At 41.3% G+C, this 21,579-nt stretch overlaps 1 protein-coding gene across 1 annotated transcript in view; it reads right to left on the bottom strand.

Moving 5' to 3' along the window:
• asic1c (acid-sensing (proton-gated) ion channel 1c) overlaps positions 1 to 12,517 on the bottom strand; it is a 95,329-nt gene extending 82,812 nt beyond the window's left edge. Inside the window, exon 1 of the mRNA XM_031559263.2 lies at positions 11,487 to 12,517. Coding sequence (XP_031415123.1) covers positions 11,487 to 12,050 — 564 coding nt within the window. The 5' untranslated portion in view covers positions 12,051 to 12,517. The remainder of the gene's footprint in view (positions 1 to 11,486) is intronic.
• Positions 12,518 to 21,579: the final 9,062 nt, after the last annotated feature.

Raw genomic sequence — 21,579 nt, 5'->3', positions numbered from 1 at the left:
CACAGATCATTAAGTCACATTTCACCTCCTTCACGAATGTTTTTCTCAACTTATTATCTTCTCTTATCTTCTCCAGTCAAGTGCCTTAACAGAGTCAAGCATCAAGGGGACAATTACTATAATTTAAGCACTTAGATGATGTCAGACATCAAGCATTTGCTGTGGGAACTGTCAGGGCTGAATACATGCAGTGGCAGAGCTAACAAATGAAGAAGTGTGTGTGTGTGTGTGTGTGTGCCTGATGGGTACGTACGTGTGTGAGGTGTATGTGTGTGTGTGCACACTCATGTACAAGTGCACACGTGTGTATATCTGTATGTGTGAGGGTGGTTATTCACTATTCATTAGACACTAATGTTTTCACCATGTACCTAGCATCAGTCAAGAAAAGCATTTACATTTTTAGCCTTGACTTCAACATCCTGCAGACATTACATGCAGTGCTCTCCACAAAGGAGAAGTGATTTACTGCTATGAGGTACGCTGAACTGGCACGCATTACTTTCAAATCCACCCCAACCGCTTCAGTAGCCATGAATGATAAAATCTGTGAGGTGACTAAAGATTCAATTCCTCCAGTAATCCTGATTAATTTAAACAACTGTAAATACCTAAATCTCAAAGGGGTGCACACTGTAAGTGTCTTATTTCACCCTGCAGGCATGTTCAGTAGACCGACATGACACTCCAGGCTAAAGTCCACTACCTCAAGCTCATTAATGCAGCGTCAGTTGGCCTAGAAATACCCTTGCATGCAGAAATCTATAGGAAGTTCCTGTGTGACTTCTTCAGCGCTAAATTAGCCCATTTTCTTAAGTGCAGGAGATAAAACACTTCCCTGGGTTTTTTTTCTCTCCTCTCCACTCACCAGCCACTGGCAAGAAGTGTAATATACTGTATCTAACATTTCTTTATCCGGCACTAGCTTTGGTGCTTATAAAATAAATGCTTAGAAACTGGGACTTCTCTACTTCCGAGTGCAGATTAAGAGCAATCACTGTACCATGAAATCACAATTCAGTTCAGTCAAGATCTACTGACACTAGGATCTATAAGAGAAACATCATGTTTGCTCATGCAAAGAGATCCAGACAAAGAAACATGCATTAGTGTCTTGACCAGACGATTTTTTTAGTTTGATGTAATCCCAACATATTTGACTCCTTTTAAGGTAAGTGGCAGGAAGTGAAGCATTTCAGAGGTGTGCAAATAGCTGACTGGCAGTTGAGTGGAAGACAGTTACAGTGGCATTGCCTTAAGTGTGCTCAGGAGCCTAATGCATGATGGCACAAGACTTGGCAAAGATGTCTTCTCTTCTCCTTATCAAACTCTTTATTCAAAAGGTTTTGAATAACATGCTTGGAGGCCATGGTATGGTGAAAGGACCATGTAACATATAGAGTAAGCTATGAGTACAATAAGGCTAAAGTCTTCCTGTTTACATGGAAAGAGAACAGGATTTTTTTTTTGCATAGTGCAAAAAGATTTTCAACATATATATTCAGTGGTGATGTTCAGAAATGTCCTTTGCCAGACTTTTACATTTCTTTAAATATTTGAATATATATATTTGTGGTAAGCAGATTTTTTACAGTTCAAGAAAGCTTGTTTTCTGGGAAATGCAAAATGCCTATTCCAAAAAGATAACAGGAGCAGAAAAATTAGGTTAACATTTTCATGACTATGCGGACCTCGTCCCAGAACACACACAATACACCCTGGCTCTCAGACTGACAAGTACCTGTCCTGTGCCTATGTGCGCCCCCTCTGTAACAAGGCTTTATGTCTGCCCTCTCAAAACAGCCTCCCGACGGCCTGGTTTGTTTGCTCTTAAATAACGCTAATGAGAGGATTGGCAGCAGGTGCCAGACAAGCTGCCCGCAGCGCTGGGTGGAAGTGAATTACGCCCAGGCGGATGCCTCTGTGACGTAGGCCCAGGCGGACGCCTCCGTGACGTAGGCAGAGGGAGCAGAGAGGAGCCTTTCAGCCCTAGAAGCCAGATGAGAAGAGTGCAGTGGTGCTGACGGTGACTGTGCAGTTTATGCATTTCGTATTTTGGCAAACACTTTTTATCTTAAGTGACTTGGAGGGCGGTGAAAAGAAGCTATTACACCAGTGTTGCATCTCCCCGGGTGCTGACCGCATGACCCCTACTGTCATTTCCCTGCTCTACCCATGTGGTTTACATTTACCAACACCAGCAAATTTGAGTACAGGGAGGATGAATATTTTGTCAGCATGTGCTCTCATTGGGAATCAAAGCCAAGACTGTGGTGTTACTACTAGAGCCTTACACTACCCATTCAGCCATAGGAAGAGAGCCTTCATAGAGACAATAATACTGTAACACCCAAAGCTGAGGGCCATGACCTTCAACCCTCTGGCTGGTAAGTGAGCACACTCACAGACAGTGGCTCATACAAAAGCCATATGGCCACTACTGCCTGCTCTTTGACCCACTAGTCACCTCTCCACAAGGTTTAACTGATAAAAGCATGTAACATTGTGTAAGCTAAATTGCCCTATCCTACAGCTACAGTACCTTCCGATTTAATCCATGTTGACCTCATTGACGCATGGGGGTCTGATGCAGCTGAAATATAATATAACTTGGTTAAACATAAATAACAAAACATACATATGTGAGGTATGATTATGAATGCGTTGTGATGCTATTTTCCTGTTATAAGGCCAGAATTCCTGCCTCCCAGTTTTGTGATCATTTGTGAGCATGCAATATTCCAGAGCTGTTTGCCACAGCCAGAATGCTGGTTTGTGGGGAGGGAAAAAAAGGGATTTTTGTCCATGCAGCAAAACAAGATTTCAGGGATTAGTCTCAAATGCTGTGAAGTAGACTTTTAAGAGTAGTTTGAATTAGCTGAAAAAGGCACTCTGAATTGAATCCCACCAGTTCCAAACAAACTAAAACTGTCAGTCAACATCTAGTGCAGTGTCAGGCTCATGGATGACTCTTTTTGTTAATGCTTCAGGGTATGTAGTGTGATATATTTTTGTTCTAAGCACAAGACATGGGGAGAAGACACAAATACTATTTGTTGGAAGCACAGAACAGTCCAAGAGCTCTCCCATCTCCCCAGGAGGACCAAAACTATTCTCCACATCTGATGTCCTTTGTTGGGTAACCTGACCCCACCAGAGGAGCTGGTGGGTAGCTGTTAGTGGTCAGAGAAACATATCAAACACTGCTTATGGCTGACCTCACAAAAGGTCACCAGAGACCAAACCCCTTCATGGTGCACTTTCTTTTCAATCCCCTGGACACAAATTGACAGTGATTACTTCAAGCCAACATTTCCGCAGTAACCCCAAACAGTAGTATAGATGAAATAGAGCCGTTCGAATGAAAGCATCCTCTTTTTAACAAAAAAAAAGGCATTTTAATATCCTGCACGATACTCAGGCTGGGGCTTAGCAGGTGCTGATCCATGAAATATGCCAGATCAGTCAGTGGGTGCTTCAGAGGCTCAATGCCTGCCATCATGTTGAAATTAAGATGAAAGGTAATGCCCCTTTCAGAGACGTCTGCACTTAAGCACAAGGCCTCTGAATACTAATTCCTGAAACAAAAGTGTGAGAACACACCGGGTCAGTACACAAAAGGAAACTGTCAAGACTTGAGGCAGTAGGCATTACCAGTAGTCACAGACTACTAACGCTGGGTGTTTAATCTTGCATACACCGCTAAAAGAAAGAAAAAAGAGCGAGAGCCAGATTGTGGATTGTGCGGGTCCCCTCGGGGCTTATAGCTCGCTGAGCGGCGCGTCCTGACAGAGACATTCCACTTCTTAGTGAAAGGAAATGTAGGAAAAAGAAAAAAAAAACATTTGTAAGGCATGAGTTTCACGCTGTGTGTTACCGCTTAGCTCTCTAACACCCACACCATGCTACAGAGAGTTGTGTCTTCCAGTGGTTTTGAAAAAATTTGTCCAATATGTATTATCAACCTCGAACGAACATTTTAAGAGTATTAGTCATCAGTTCGGAGAAACCCTGACAGAGCAACAATAAGGGTATTTTTCTACTTGACAATGCCTGCGTGACCACTTGTACGTTTCAAGTGTGTGCACTGCACTGCAGGAGATATGCTGTCCCTTCCACATTTGCTATGCATCTCTACCCCTTATTGAACAACAGGGCTTGGCTGATCAGTGGGAGGCAGGCGCTGGGAGCACTGAGAGCACAGAGAGAACTGAGCGCTGAGACGCGTCAGATTTTACTTGAAAAAATATGACACAGACATAGCATCCGCTAGCGTTCCATTTCCTCCCTTGTCCTTAAATCCAACGCTAAGGTCCACAATTGATCTGCATTTACAGATCCAATTGATTTCCCACGTGAGAACTCATCTTGCATCATGTGGAAGACATTTAGGAATGTGTTAGTACATCTGCCCATGATAATCATGTAGATTAAATGCAATTACGATTAAAAAGCAACTGTATTCTTTAATGTGTAGCGTGGCCTAATGAGCAATGAAATTGAAGTCTGTGTTGTGCTGTCTTCATACTGAGGGAAACGGAAATGGCTCCCAAGCATTCCTTTTTTCTTTAGACTAATGAAATCCTTTTCTCCTTTTTCTGAAGGTCAAAGCTGTTCAGGCACACAGTCCATTCACAAAGATACAAATACAAAAGGTTCAGACACCAAAAAATGATGAGATCCTCTCAGGTATCTTACAGGTACTCCACCACAAAGGTGTCAAGTTTTGCTACTAAGGCACTTTTCTGGCCTCCAGAAAAGGTTTAATCGCTAGGAAAATAATGTAACTGTAACAAGGAACATTAATAACCCTTCGTCATTTTACACTCTGTTATGGTGCTAATTACCTTAAACATCTTCCCATTTTCAAGAACACTTCTATTCACAATGACTATCAATATACACACATAATACACACTACAACCGACCAGTAATATGTTTGTCTATGGCCTTTCCTGCACTGCATGCTTGCTTTGTTGCTAACACAAAAGCCTTTATATGGTACCTCATTCCCTACAGTGTGGTTCATGGCAGCCTTACCTGGAATCCAACCCTGTATTTTTTCTACAAAGCCCAATAACCCTACACCCTAATGACTTATGCTGTGGACGTGCATAACCTATGAATACATTCTTTACTAGTAGCCCTCATCATTAAACAGATAGGACCTGCTTCATGAATGTAGCTTATCCCATGGGTATTATGACCATGAAATCTCAGCAGCAGTTATATCCCTTAACTACAATGGAAGGGACACTGTGAGGCACTGAGATTGTGTTTTTTTTTTAATATGCCGCACTGAGCAAGAGGCGTGTTTGCTGCGGAGCGGTGAAATCCTGGCAGACGGTGACAAGCCGGAGTGTGTGTATGCACTGGAATGCGTAATGGTGTGTAGCACCTCGCCACCTCCATTCAGCCCCTCGGTCAGCACACACACATCCTCGCGAAGCGAACGGAACTCTGAGGACATCACAGAGATGCGTTTCCACAGCCTGCCCTCTTCGAAACTATGTGGCTGAAGTTCATTTGTTTACCACTGGCATTGTGACGTTGCAGCCAGTGCATTCAAGCCAATACAGTGAAGTGTCTGCATTCGCCAGCTCAATGACCTAGCAGCTGTTTGTCATCTCACACAACAATAGCAATTACCCATGAATGATTCAGTTTTGAAAGCCGAAAGCCTAGTTGCCCAGCAACCGACATTTAAATGAAGATATCTCCATCTCTAGCTAAAAAGGTAAACGCAACAGCTATTGAACTGACAGTTGAGGGTGCTTTGAAACGATGTGTGCAACAATTTTCCCTTTGAAAATGTTGGTGTTGACAAGCAAAGCAAGCAACTGAACAATACATTTCTGGCTTCCTGAGACAAGGAGATAATTTAAGACAGACAAAAATCTAATAAGGAGCATGAATTGATGTTTATTGTGAGTCATGCACTGTATTTTAGCATAACCCTGTGTGAGTGACCGGCGCGGCCAGCCCACGATTAGGGATGTGGACTTGGAGATGGTGGTTAAAAGAATTGCTGGAGCAGTGGTTTACGTTTTCAATTTAACAAGATTTATTTTCTTTCCAGGTTGGAATTTTACAAAAGTATGAATAAGCACAAAACAAAGTACTTCAAACAAAAACAAAGTTTCAATATCAAAATGCAGCGTAACAGTGTTACCGTGACAGACAACTCCTCGCAGCAGGAAAGCTGTCCTTCTACCTCCACCCCTGAATGGCACTGAGCTAGCCTCTTAAGAAGGCCTAGCTATTGCCCCTAATTGGCCTAATAGGGCCAACCCATGAATATGGGGAAGCAAAGCACATTGTGCATATTATTAACAAAACCATTCATTCATGAATTATACATTCAAATAACATATCTCATATAATCACTCAAACACCATTTAACCCATTAGCAAATCACCCTACAATGCATAGTTATTACCTAAATGAAATGTGAACACGACAAACACCCCTGTGACATAATGCCCCGCTCCCTCCACTAGTGACACAATGTAAAAGTGCTATCCCAGCGCGAGCACGCTTTCGCGTTGGGACCAGGAAGTGTGAGTATATGTATGTGAACCAGTTTATGGATGTTATTACAATGCAAATGGCAAATGGATGAGAATGTGGGTACCCAGTATATATATATATATATATATATATATATATATCAGTAGAATTGAACAACAGCAGGTGTATGCAAATATTATGTATGAGTGCTGTATATCGCGGCAGACCAAACAATACACCCATTTGCGGTAAACACCCGACACCATTACAGTCTCACATCGTATAACAAACAAACACCACAAACCCACAAAACACCCAACAACACTCTCAACAATGTTCATGGTTCACATCTTATGCAAACTAGAGGAAGACGCTGTGTTATTGTGGCTGCGTGCGTGTGTGTGTGAGAATGAATGGAGTCAACGTCAATGTCGCATTCGCGGTAAAACAGTGCGGAATGTTCGAAACAGTGAGAAGAAATGTTCAGCTTCTCACACCCTGATTCAACAAAGGGGAATTATATCCATACGAGGATAAAGGAATTGGTACTTAGCAAGGATCTTTGTTGCTCTGGAATAGGAAATGGTGCATAAACAGCTGTGAACATTCCAAAATGATGTCCAAAGTAAGGTTTGGTGATGATATAGTATTTGCTGAAATCCTCAAAACACATGTTTGGTGTACCTTTACACTTTTAACTATAATCCACCCATAGAGATTTCTTTCTGTGCCTTAGATACAGAACAGTGACCTTGAAGATATGAGAAGAAAGGAAAGAGCCATGTTTGATGTCATACTTTTGTGATCTTAGATAAGGTTTGAGTCTATTTGATGATGATGATGATGATGATGATAATCTATTGTCTGACATTTTTCTTGCATCACAGCAGCTCCATTTGCTGCTCTTCTAAATTCAAAGGGCAAATCCATCATGCTTTATGCAGCTCACTAAAAAACAAACACAAGTAAAGTGTATAACCAGTCATCATGCAAACTACAACTCAAGGTTACACCAAAGCTGAATGAAAACTATTACTTTTATGTCTGCACGTGTGTTGAAATGGGAATGACTTACTTACTACATGAAAACAAGGGAAAATGTCTCTTAAGACAGTAAGAGCAGTAAATGGTGGAGCTGAAATCCGTAAGCAAAATAAACTAAGCAAAAGTTAGTGGGCTAGCTAGTAAATCCCTCCAACCCATTTCAGGTGCACATTCAAAAGGTTTCTCATGTTGGTATTCAAATGATTCAGATCACATCAAGTTACTGGACTGTCAATAGACTCCTGTATGAAGTAGTCTTTTAGATGAATCAATTTTTATCAATTTATCTTTCAGATGAATCAGTTTCTATCAATTTATAATGACTAATCCAACTGGTCAGATGTGGATCTGCCAGGGAGAAGAGACTGTGTGGGTACAAGTTGTTGAAACTATTTATATTGTGATACCATTGTGGCCCTGCAAGACCACTGCCTGATTCTCAGACATCCATTCTTAAAAATAATTCATAAATCTCTATTACCCTTCATTTTTTCCACTGCAGTATGTAGTATTAATAACTAGTAGTATGGTCATTTAAACTTTGTGTATGGTAGTTTGAACTTTGAGAATTACTGCCCATCGATACTGTGAGAGGTATTTGCCACAGCACCCCTATTATAATCAGTAAGAATTACAGATCCAGTTGAGGGGCTGTACATAGTAAATTCTGATCAGAGCAGAAAGACTGGCATAAGAGCACCAACAACTTACAACTGAGACGGATGGGTGGTATGGGTGCCAACACAGGCACAGACTAACGTAAAATCAGCAGTTTGAGATGTTAGACTACTCAAGCTGTTGTGAATCACAAAATAGAACTGCCCAATCAACCACAACCTCCACTTCAGCATACTCCAGTTTTATTGCAACACACATATCTAATAAATATGGAAGATCTTCAGACAGACATAAAATATTGGTCATTTTCAACCCCAAACAAGGTGTTCAACTCAGTTTTGATCTTGGAAAAAAAAAATCCTACTTAATATAGACACCGTTTCAAGTTCAATTTGTTCACTACGTGAAAAAAAGACTGACAGGACACTGACTTAATCCAAAAAACAATCTAAGAGCTCATGTCAACGTCAGTGTTCATATCATATTGATTCTGAGATTATTGATCAGATCACCAGAGAGTCAGACCATTCCTCACAACAGAGAGATAAGGAAACATTGTCTGTTTTATGAATAAGGAAAGACACTCTGGAAGAAAGACTACACATGGCTTTAGGCACATTACAGGCAACATATAAAGTATGTTTAGATGGTTAAACAGAAATCCTATATAACTTTGAGAAGTAATCAGTAGGTTATATGTTTGACCTAAGTCTCCACGCTGCAACAACTATTACAGTATTACCCTGTAAATCATCAATCATTTCCACACTCTTGAAGAATGTTTTGAGGCAAACTGCTCAATTACTGATATTCACACATCACACATCCAACACCTCACATATTGTCAAACTGATGTACTGTACACACTGACATAGATGCAAGAAATGGCATTTTTACTTAACCTCATTTGAAGTTAACTACCTTAATGGTGCTTGACATCATTTAACTCTAAGGCCAAGCCTTGGATTTAAACCGCTTCTGCATCGAGTGAATCTACAATATAAGTTATAGTGCTGCAATAAGGTATCAATTCAGGTATCAAATCAGCAGTGACATTAAAGGTGTCTGTCATAGTATTTTATCTAAAGCAATTTACAGCACAGTAAGGCTCCTTTGGAATTGAGCTTCTGACCTTCAGGTAGCTATGGTCCATCAGTTCAGCTGCAGCAGAGGCCTTTCTCATAAAAAAAATGACAGGAAATGAAACTCCCTGTGAAGTTTGACCACTGCCAAAGTGGTCATTCAGTGATGTCTGCTCACCCGTGTGAATGTGTCCAGTTGTTCAGAGGCAGAGTGGTTCTACAGTAAATAAGCCATTCTCCTGGTGTGTTCGAATTCACCTGCTTCATGCTTGTCGCAACATTTATTCTGCAAACTTAATTCCTACCTTAATCTGAAGAAAACAAACCTATTAAAGAACAGCATACTGTACGTTAAGCATGATTCCCTCTATTCTACTTTAGAAACCTATGAATGCAGCTCACATAACTATACTGTCCTTGGTGCTTGATCTCTGATCAAGATAGTTTCTCTCACAGGCTAGTGCCTTCCTCAAATCATCTCCAAAAGCATGGGTGTCACAGATAAAACCGCTCAAATTTGGACTCAGACACCTGCGCTCATGACAGCACTACCTCTGCCTATATGTCTCCATTTTCCAAAATGACACATAATAATACCACAGCATCCCATCTCATGATGCCAGCTGCTGTCCTGATGCATTTTTGCTTTATCAAAAAACCTCAGCCAATGCCTCAGTATACTAATGGCATGTAAGGCTGTGGTCTCAGAAAGTTTCTCTCTCTCTGTGTCTCTTATCTATTTTCTATACAGGATCAAAAAGGAAACCTGTGGCTAAAATGCAAAAGAAATGCTAAAAAGATGAAATGATTGACTATAAGAAGTAGTCTTTTTGGTGCTGTGTAGATCGACTCACACTGATGACCAGAAACAAATTAGGAAGCTTTAACAAGGGAAAGTTCAGCAGCAATAGTAAAAAAGAAGAGACTGGACCAGAGGACATATGTCCATGGGTGCTGTGCAGTGAACAGTGAACTGTGTGCATTCTAAGGATCATGTACAGCAATGATCAACATCTAGCATTTAGGAATGGAAGGAGATTTTGGACCTGTTGTGTCACTTTAATTTGAACTGGAAACACCGGATATGACACAGAAATCAATATTAAGTAACACGTACCCGCGCGAGGTCGGAAATATGTAAAGGGCGGAAATGGGTCGGGTTACGATACAGTATATGTCTAGTTGGAAAATCAACGCATCATCTTGTTCATCTCCATGTAAAAATCAGATCGGGTTGAATTCCATCAGTGACTTTGGCTGCCAGGAGTCCCAATGTGAGAGGCATTCTGGGCCTTATGCACTTCATGCTATTCCACAACCTGTCACCTGCACCTACACAGCTGCACAGCAGATGAATGGCTTCCTTGAAATGTGATGCTTGTCAACTACGCAATATAATTTTGAAGGACATATCAGCTCTGGCTGGGTGTATGTCCAGGACAGTTCTCTAAATGTTCTCTTCTCTTGATGTGAGGCCATGTCTACCTCCACCTGTCTCTGCCTACCTGTCTACCTCCACACGTCTCTGCCTACCTGTCTACCTCCACACGTCTCTGCATAACTGTCTACCTTCACCCGTCTCTGCTTAGCTAAATGGCTCTCTGAGGTGTAGTGAATCACTTTGAGGACAGGCCTAGAAAAAGAAAAAAACTGAGACACATGAAAGCAGGCAAACAAGCTATGTGTCAATCCAGGCACTAATTTTAGGATTGTCAATAAAATGTAATTTCTCTGAAACAGAAAGAAACAGCACAGTGTGTAAAGGCAACATATGCACTATGACAAAATAAGCAAAACCCAAATGAATTCCTAACTGTTGATGTCAAGCCAAATTTACTGTCAGCCCTGAATGTCCTTATTGCAGGGGGATTTCACCACGCCTCCTCTGTGTGCAGACACATCATCCTCAAATGTCCTTACAACCTGGCAAATGTCTCCCTTGATTGCATTAAGACTCAGGAACACAGTGGTTTGCCTTATCCCTCTGAGCATGTGCAGGAAGGATAACAGACCAGCTATTCTTCAGGCAAACTTATCTAGCCTTTAAACAAACTAAGACCAAGGAACATTTTACACAAGGGAAGCCTGAGTACACTTTCAATTTGATCACCATAGTTTAATCAATTTAATACCTCTCTAAATGAAATAATCAAACTCCCCAAAGCTCTGAGAAATAAACTGAAAGTAAAGACCAGCACTGAAAAAATAATGCAAACCAGAAAGCACACTTACAGTGGTGAAGTTCATGGGGAAGCACTCCTCTCCTCGATAGGTGCACTGTAGAAGCATCTCGCCGATGTCATGGCCTGTGCGGTTGTAGAAGTCAGTCATGTTGAACTGCTTGGGCTTAAAGTTGGCAAAGTTCGCCTTCTCCTTGAGGGCTGCCAGCACCTCGGGTTCAGCTAGGTGCGTGTTGGCGATCTGGTAGTTCTCATTAAGGAGGGCCAGCAGCTCGCCTACGTGGTAGAGGTCATTCTGGGTGATCTGGGAGAAGCGAAACTCATTGAGGTTGCAGAAAGTGACCGACGGGAAGGTGAGGTTGGGTGCCGCCACCTCGTCCAGTTTGGTCACGTGTGGGTACTCAAAGTAGTACTGCACGCGGTCCATGCACACCAGGAGCAGCAAGCCCAGCGAGCCCATGAATGACAGAGACCACAGGACACGACGGAAAGTCATGTGCCCATAGGCGAAGATGTGGCTCATGCCATGCAGGGTGGAGGAGTTGGCGAAGGCTTGTAGATTGGAGGCTCGGATGCTCTCAATGCTTTCCTCTGAGTCTCCCTTCATGGCTGTCATTGATCCTCACAACCAGCAGGACTTTGGTTAAACGCTATGCTTAGCAACAGAACAGTATGGACCAAGTAACTGTGCTCCAAGGCAGACCCTCTCCACTGCTTTGCAATGTGTGGCGACTGAGGAAAAAAGAACATTAAAAGAATCCTAAAGCGCTACCTGGGAATTGTTGACAACTGTTTTCCAAGATTCCTCTTTCATCGCAGTGGGTTTGTGCAGGGATGTCAGCTGTTCACATAGTCCCGGGGTCCCTCTTTTGCTTTTCAGACTCCTCTTCTATTCTTCACCATGCTCAGCTGTCTTTTGTAGCGGAACTGAACACAATGACAGCTCCTAATACACCCACTTTCGTGAGAGAAAAAAAACCAACAGTGGAAGCCCTAAGAATTCTGTGCTGTGTGCCGGACAATGAGAAAGCTCAAACAGGGTTGAAATAACAGATGTAGAAGTAAGAGACAGAGAAAGAGAGAGCGGCTGCATGTGAGAAGGAGATGGGCGCTGCAATGAAAGGCTCCGTTTGCCTGGAGAGAGGGGCTAACCCTTCAATGGTCAATGGGACCCTTCCTCCTCCAATCCGTAAGAACGCCTCTACATTGCCGGGATAATGCTATGCGATGGATTTGTGAATGGGGAGAAGAATGAAAGAGCGGAGTGTGTTTGTTAATGTCGCGCCTCCTGCCACCTTCTTTTCTCTCCTGCGCCGCTTCTTGTCTCTCTCTCTCCCACCCCCTCCTGTGGCTCCGCTTCTCCCCTGATGAAAATGAAGGGTCATAGACCTCCCACTAACCCACCTCTGTGTCTGACAGCCTGGGATCTGTCGCCTCTACGGGGATCCACCTTCCTTGTTCTGTCACTGGTTCCACAGTGAGGTCCGAAGCCACGGCAGCCCAACGTGTCTTCAGTCAGACTCACTGCTGCTGTTGTCTGGCCACTAAAGCTTGGTTTAAAGCCTGCAAGCCGCTAAAGCAAGCCTCTCCACCCAGTTCAGTATACAAATTTATACTCTGCCTCCTGCCGCCTTTCCCTCTCTTTTTGCGGGCTGCAAGCTAGCTCTCCACCAACCAACCCCCCCCTTCCCTTTTCTGCTCTTTAGTAGTCAGAATCCATCCCACTGCCGAGCGCTTGCCTTGCGTATGTGTCTGTGAGTGGAGAAAGGGGGAGGTATCTCATTCAATACAGGATTCTCAGTAACTCTGCCTGCTACCGGCAATTCCATGCTTTCAGTTTTACAGAGTGCCACAGGTAGTTCATGCTTAGCTCTTTAAAAAGGTTGCTGAATACAGGCATGACTTTTAATGATTTTGATTTGGAAGAAAAATAGACGTTAATGTTTTTATCAGGCATTTCAGGAAATTGTGCATTCTGTATCAGTGACTCTGATTACAAAGCAGGCTTGGTTCCCATGGTAAATATTTAGCCAGACTCATCAAATGACTGTGACGGACCACGCTCTCGCTTCGCCACAATGACAAACGATGGATCTGTGTTTACTTCTTAAATGTCACCGGTCCTTGTAGACTTACCCATCATAGCATAGCACACTAAGAAACAACACAACAAAAACTGTCGCCTGTCCCCCTTTGGCCGGAAAAGAGTATTTGTAGCATCTGAAGAAAAAGAAGTGATTCAGCAATTTGGGTTGAGCTCAATGAGCTGTGGGGGTTAAAAGTTCACTCCACCCTTTGGATTAACCCTTTCACTGCTTCACGTACACAGGAGTGGATTATGGGCCTCAGGGGGGCTCTGAGGAAAGTGATTACCATAACAATGAGTGAATTACCTTGGACAAGGCCAGCCCCCCAAGGAAATATATCCACACCCCTGTTTGGATACCAGACTTTTGAAGCCTAGCAACAAACCCATTGCACACAAGCCAACCAATGCATTTCTATTTTTGGACACTGTGATCACCATATATCAACTTCTTAAGAAACCTACCAGATATTTAATCCATACAAATGCCTATCAAACCACACTTTAACCCAAGCAGCACAGTCTTCACAAGTACTTACAATGTATAATTACTTCAATCAATATGTGAAACACTACAAGTGGTGACATTCCGTATTTATGAGATTCAGCCGTTATGCATCAAATAATTAGGAACCCAGCTAACCTGCCAGGACTGACTATTATTGATGATACAATTACAGATTGAGTACTATTTCCAACTTGTATTTCATTTCCTACTTCACTAATGTTCTATGATACAAGTAAATGCAACACACAATCACACATTGGTAGAATAACTAGCAGACAGAAGCAGTGTTTTCTTGTTATTGTTTTTTGAAGAACCAGGCTATAAGACACTGAAGTTCAGGTAAGGTTGAGCCTGGAACATTATCAAAACGGAGACAGGTCAATTCTGGCACAATAAAATAATAAACAGTCCAAGCAGACAAGAGCTTATACCACAGCCTCTCAAAGGATGCCATGAACAGCATTTTAATGACTGTTCCTCATCCCTAACACGGTCTGCATTTCAATTCAGTCCATCAGTTTGAATCTGGATCTTTGGATCTCTCAACGCTGCTACTATTGAGGTGTTAGGCCAAGGCAAAACAATAATGAAAACACATCTGCCTTGAGGCAAAGGTACCACTAATACATGATTGGATATACTATACAAGACAGTTCTATTCATAACACAGAGTGAACACACTACATAAATTACACTATCCAGTCTTGCCGCAAGTGACACTTAATAGGTTTCCGAGGGAAATATGAAATAAGCTGTTGTTTGACCTGGATATCATATCATTGTGTGTTTTGTAATTGTTGCCACTAGCAATCCTGATTATTATCAGCAGGGCATCCACTGCTGTGAATTGTGCCCCCTCCCCACCTTTTAATTCCTACTGGTGCATTGCTCCTGTTCTGGTAAATTGATACATTTAGTGTAGTAACTGGTATCAAAGTTGGGACCTTGAACAGCTGTATGGCTGGACATCCTTTAAACCATAATGCGGAATGTACTAATGGCATGTACTAATGTCAGTGTAATATATGGCAAATGCTTAACCTGTTTGTTTACAGAAGCCTCTCTTTTATTAGTACTTTCTTTTGCTGCTTTGATCTTCAATTCCTAGCCAAAGCAGGATGAAAGTGTCTGAGAGATATCAGACTTTTACCAGACCCCGTCTACAGCCTTAACCTTTTTAATGGGACAGATGGTTCATGTTCCGGGCGAACAGGAAACGGAGCCATCCAAACATATTGCTGCTTGTCTACTGTAGCTTCAAATAGATGAAGATGTCACCACCAATGCGGATTAATAACAGTCTATATTTTAGCTGATGTTTTGCTACTGTTCATTCAAAGTGACAAGGTAACTTCATATCTACAATATTTACCTTATTTTGCCAACTATAAACTGCACCGTATATAAACAGAATTATAGCATTTTATGTAATTTTATAAAATAAACCTGTGTATTGACAATTCAATCACCCTTCCACGTAAAACTAAATTCCATGTAGTTGCGGTGCGAGCACTACTAGCCATTTAAAAGTTGTATGGGATGCACGTATGCACAAACACACACACACAGGCTACCTCATTCCCACTCACAGTGATAACCATGCATTTATTAAGTGTTATGGTGTTGTGTGTCAAGTGGTTGTGATCACTCTGAACCCAAGACTACCATTTATTGATGAGCTGATTTTGAGAAATTAAACTTTGCTTAAGGTTATGCAGCAAACGGTGTTACTTGGTTGCCTAGTTGCTATGCTAGCTAAATTGCTACATCGATAGCTAAAGGAAATCTTAAACGATTTAAATGCCAGAGTCCCATTTGCATGACACCTTACAGTCTCCTCAAAATTATAATAAGAAAGGTAGAAACCCTCAGTATGCCTGTACAGCTTCATATAAACATGAGTTCATATTATACATGCTAGCAACTACCAACTGTGAAGATGGTTCCCTAAGCTAGAGATAGGAAGTACAGAAAAAAGGGGGAAAAAATGACCATGTATAAACCGCACCTGAGTATTAACCGCAGGGCTACAAAACTAAACAAAATCAATGTATAAACCGCAGTTAGGAAATTACGTTAAGGTTCCACTCAACTAGCTCCAGACAAAAATTAATTAGGAAAATGAATGTCAATCAAATACAAAACAACCAAATATACTCAGCATAGACTACAACATAAAGAATCAGACTCATTCTTGAAGATCTGGTTTATTGCTGTTTTATTCATCTTAAAGCCTACTGTGTGCTGTATTCTCAAGTGTGCTCATTTTCCTGCAGAAATACATCTCTAGTTTCGCACTGTTCATTTTAATCATATATTGATGTTTGGGAAAGATATTATCGCTTTAGCTAATTTTGTCTTGTATCCTAGGTTACACTGACTCAGGGTTCAATCCAATATCACAAAATAAATTAGTTTAACAAACTATATGAGTAATATCAGGCTATTTATATTACAGAACTTGGGACCAGATGCCAGTGGGTACAGTGCAGACAATGAGGATTATATGAGGAATATTCAACAGTTCTATGAAGAAAGGAGTAAAAGGAAGAAAGCTATATCCTAATGTTTCAAATGTGTTTTATTTGGGCTTTTTTTTTAATCTTCTTGCCAATAAATAGTAAATAACTTTTGTTTAGTTATTACATGACCAGAAAGTCACACCATGGGGGCATTTATCATCAGCCACGGTTTTCCACTCAAACTATGTCAGCACACTGTCATTCATATCAGTATTGTTAACATTTTGTTATTCATTTGACTTTAACTGTTGCCATTCCTAGATGGTAATAAATACATATGTTTAAGGAACAGAACCAGAACTTGCTTTCTCACACAGATTCTATGTGCTGCACACAAGAAAGAAGGCGCTAAGGCCTAAGTACACCTGGTTCCAGGCGCCTTACGCCATGGCCAAACATGAGATTGGGGTGCAAATGATGCATGGTTCAAGGCATGTTATTTTAATGGAATTAACAAATAAACATCACCTTGACCATCCGTCATTTAACAAGATATGGCTTCTTAATTTCTCACAGGTACTAATGGGTTGACCAGTCTAGATTACAACTGCAATTTACAATTTACAGCTACCACAACTCCTAAATGTAACAGGCAAAAAGATGATAAGAGAACGGATTCATTCTGAATGCAGCTTCAAGCAGTTTCTCAATGGAAACAGAGCTATAATCCCCAAACTTTACCAGTCAATTTTTGCTAATTATTTTTGGTTGCTAATCTGAATGTGTAAATCCATCACTAGTGTTGAGATATAGAGGTGATATATGAGAGGGCTGTATGTTATGTGTGCGTACGCGCCACCCGTCATTAAAGCAAACCTCTACACTTGGAACAACTTAAGTTAAACACTACTTGCAGCAAAGACAGCAAAATGCTAATTTTCCCAACACAAGAAACACAGAATACAAATGTATTTACACTTTACAAGCATAGATTTCTTGCACTTTATACATATCTGTGTATTCCCTGATGGAAATTTGATTATATAAATGCAACCTCAAGCTTTATTCCAGCATACTCTACAACTGACAGAAACAGATGTGTGAACTTTTCAGTGATAATTACCTTTCAAGTGGTTGGTGGTTCACATAGGGTAATGCTCTGAATATTAATAGAGAAGATATCTTTAGTCTCCTGCCACACAAATGTAACCCCACCCCCACCCCCTTCATCTTTGCCTTTCCATTACATTCGGTTTCACTTGCATCCAGAAATACCAAATTGTCATGCTGATCATGACATCTAAGCATCTAGATCTGCACAGGAATCAAATAATAATGTAAGTCCTGGTCTTTAGCTGTATTCCTTTGGAGATCATTATTATCTTCAAAATGCAGGTGTAAGGTGAGATGAAAATAAAATGGGGGTGTGATTGAAATGGGTTTAAGACCTGATGTTTGTATAGACTGTCAGCTACCTTGGACAACTGCAGGTGAAATGCAATAAGAAATTGAGAGTAAAATCCTTGCTATTCACATATAATCTTCAAATGATCCCCATCATGGCTACCTTAACATATACCAATATCTAAGAGACAGGCCATATATACAGGCCAGATAACAGGCCATATATACAAGCCAGATGACAGGCCATATACACAGGCCAGATGACAGGCCATATACACAGGCCAGATAACAGGCCATATATACAGGCCAGATGACAGGCCATATACACAGGCCAGATAACAGGCCATATACACAGGCCAGATAACAGGCCATATATACAGGCCAGATAACAGGCCATATATACAGGCCAGATAACAGGCCATATATACAGGCCAGATAACAGGCCATATACACAGGCCAGATGACAGGCCATATACACAGGCCAGATAACAGGCCATATATACAGGCCATATACACAGGCCAGATAACAGGCCATATACACAGGCCAGATAACAGGCCATATATACAGGCCAGATAACAGGCCATATATACAGGCCAGATGACAGGCCATATATACAGGCCAGATAACAGGCCATATATACAGGCCAGATGACAGGCCATATGCACAGGCCAGATAACAGGCCATATACACAGGCCAGATAACAGGCCATATACACAGGCCAGATAACAGGCCATATACACAGGCCAGATAACAGGCCATATACACAGGCCAGATAACAGGCCATATATACAGGCCAGATAACAGGCCATATTATACATGGCCATATACACAGGCCAGATAACAGGCCATATATACAGGCCAGATAACAGGCCATATATACAGGCCAGATAACAGGCCATATACACAGGCCAGATAACAGGCCATATATACAGGCCAGATAACAGGCCATATATACAGGCCAGATAACAGGCCATATATACAGGCCAGATAACAGGCCATATATACAGGCCAGATAACAGGCCATACTGTTACAGGGCTCTGTATATGCAGGTCTGAAACAAGACTTCCATGGTCTCTTCAAACTTTGACATGTGACATTATGGACTCTAGTTTGAGATAAAAAAACAGCAGCGCATGGGCACTGTTGCACAAAAAAGAGACGGTTAAGAGAGAGGGGTAAAGGTGTGATCACTGGCACTAAGTGGGCAGAGCCAGAGCCAAAACACAAGATCAAAACACTAACTAAATGCACTTTTAAAAGGACAATAGATACAGCATTTCATTTTAAGAATTTGTTTTTAACACATGATTGCTGAAGTTAATTAATGAAAGGTTTGGTTAAAAACGACCAAACAGACGAGAGAGGAAGAGAACGGAAGAAAGTGGATCGATAAATGAATTCATTTGCATGATGCGAGGCTACTGCTGACTGTATGTGTAGATACAACGACGCTTCTCTGCATTACCCAGAGACGGCTCAGGGTTGGAAGAAACCCATGCGTAAAACACAAGACCAGCAGTACCCATTGGCCTAGATGAATGGGGAGTGTGTAAGATATGAGAGGTTGCAAGTAAAGTTCATGTTGATAAGTTTGACCACCTGGATCAACCTAATTGCATTCAGTTGCAGCCATGCCAGGAAAGGAAACCTTTTATGAAAAATGCGTTTGCGTGGTGCACTACTTCTTTTTCTGCCTTCATCTAATTAGACTAATATAAATGAACCGTAATAACAAGAAAAGCCATTATTGTGTTTTTACATCATGGATGACTTTAATTTACTGCTGACTGCGGAAATATGTAGACATAATGCTCCACTCTCTTCCAGTAAAGGGAACATGATATTTATTTGCCATATGATACATCAGGCAATGCATGCAAATGTTCTCTGTCAGAGAAGACTATGTTGCCATGCCTGCATCCAAAATCCACGCCTCTGCGGAATTTTTGCATTTATCACCAAGTTTCTTACATGTACAGTGGGAAAGTAGGGGTAACAATGCAATTTTTTTTTAAAGTTTGAACTTTAAATGTAAATCTGTGAGTAATTGGTGACTTTTTAACAGTCCATTTCTGGAGTAATCTCTATAACTAAGCCTTATTAGGGTGCTGTCATTCAAAAATGACCACATTGTCATTTTTGCCCAGGCATGGCGGCTGGCAGAAAGAGCTGTGAAGTTTTTTTTAATCATATTTGGATGCCAAATGGATTGACTGAGATCCTTTCTTTGGCCAGAAATGATAATGCCAACATGAAGTACACACATTTTCTTAACCCATCTGGAGTGAGGCATTTGGGATCTTCTAAGAGGACTTTTGAGAAACAGTCTGTACATTCCAAAATTGATTTCATCCAACACTCGGCATTACAGTGCAATAAATTGTAGGCATGCTTGATCCAACGATTTGTGAGACATGGACTATTCCCATAAAACAGATTGGAGATGCACTTAAAATTCACTCTTTGGCCAAGTCTAGAACCCAGAGCACAGTAGGTATGCCAATAAGACCATATATCACACTGAGAGAAAAGGTTTCACCTGGGTCAAGTAAGGTAAAAAGCACTGGAGAAATTGTCTCCAGGGCGCTAACACATTTTATTATATGGCAACGACAGTACGAGCATTCTGATTGGCTAATGGGTAGTCATGGGCTATCGCTCGTGCGATACGTTAAAGCCTCAGTTTGATATTTCCCGGGAAGACCTCACTCTCGGTTAGTAAGTAGTTAGTATTAGGCCTACGTTCTGTCCACAAAAAACTGAAAGTGTGCTGTGAAAAGCTTTTGCAAAAAAATGCCCTGCCATTTGATTGATTGGCTTTGCATTCAGCACCTGGTTTGTACTTTGCTGCTTTTCATTCAAGAAGTGTATGGTTTGAAAATAAAAGTCTAACTACCTTATGAGGCCTCAGCTCATCAAATTGCCCGTGTCACGTTGAAGTTGAATTCTTACCGTCAGCTGCCGCAATTACTCTGCTGGTGTGTGCATCAGGCCGTCCTACAACATTGAACCGTGAAACCAGATTAGAGAAACAATTGGCAGAGAAGTGGCCGAGGGGCCAATTACAGCACTGACAGACTTGCAATACTGATTGGCCTAAAGTGACACAAATGGTGGAGACATCTGCAATCTCTTCAGCACTTCCCAGATCGGACATCTTGAGGTGAATGGCGAGACAATGGCCACCTCTTGGAGAGACTATCGCGAGAAGGAGAACTTGTGGCTTGATAAGACTACACTTATGCTTGTTGGCCACACGCCAAAATCAAGATATTTTTAACTTCAGTCGGTGATAGATCACACCTCTTGCCAGACAGCTGTGACGCCGTCTATTGGATTATCATAATAATTATGAAAAATAACAGGAAAAACAATGGAAGAAATTGCATGGTTATAAGGCAACAATTATAACTCAATTACTGTACGGCTCCTCAGAATGTTGCAAAAAGTTCCATTGATTTAAATGGTCCACCCCAACGTTCAGAAGTCTGATATTTGATTTTTATTAAAAAAATTAGTGACCGCTGCCATTGGTAACGGGTTTTGTGTTTCTAATTCACATCTTTCATATCATTCCGCAAGTAGTCCATTCACTTAACGTAACGGAAATTCATTGTAACTTATCAGTAAGTAATAGGTTGCTACGCAACTATTTTTTCTTATCATAATACTTGTGAAAAATA

Source organism: Clupea harengus, chromosome 22 (assembly GCF_900700415.2).
Source record: "Clupea harengus chromosome 22, Ch_v2.0.2, whole genome shotgun sequence".
Taxonomy (NCBI): Eukaryota; Metazoa; Chordata; class Actinopteri; order Clupeiformes; family Clupeidae; genus Clupea; species Clupea harengus.
This window is presented reverse-complemented; position numbering and strand designations above follow the sequence as displayed.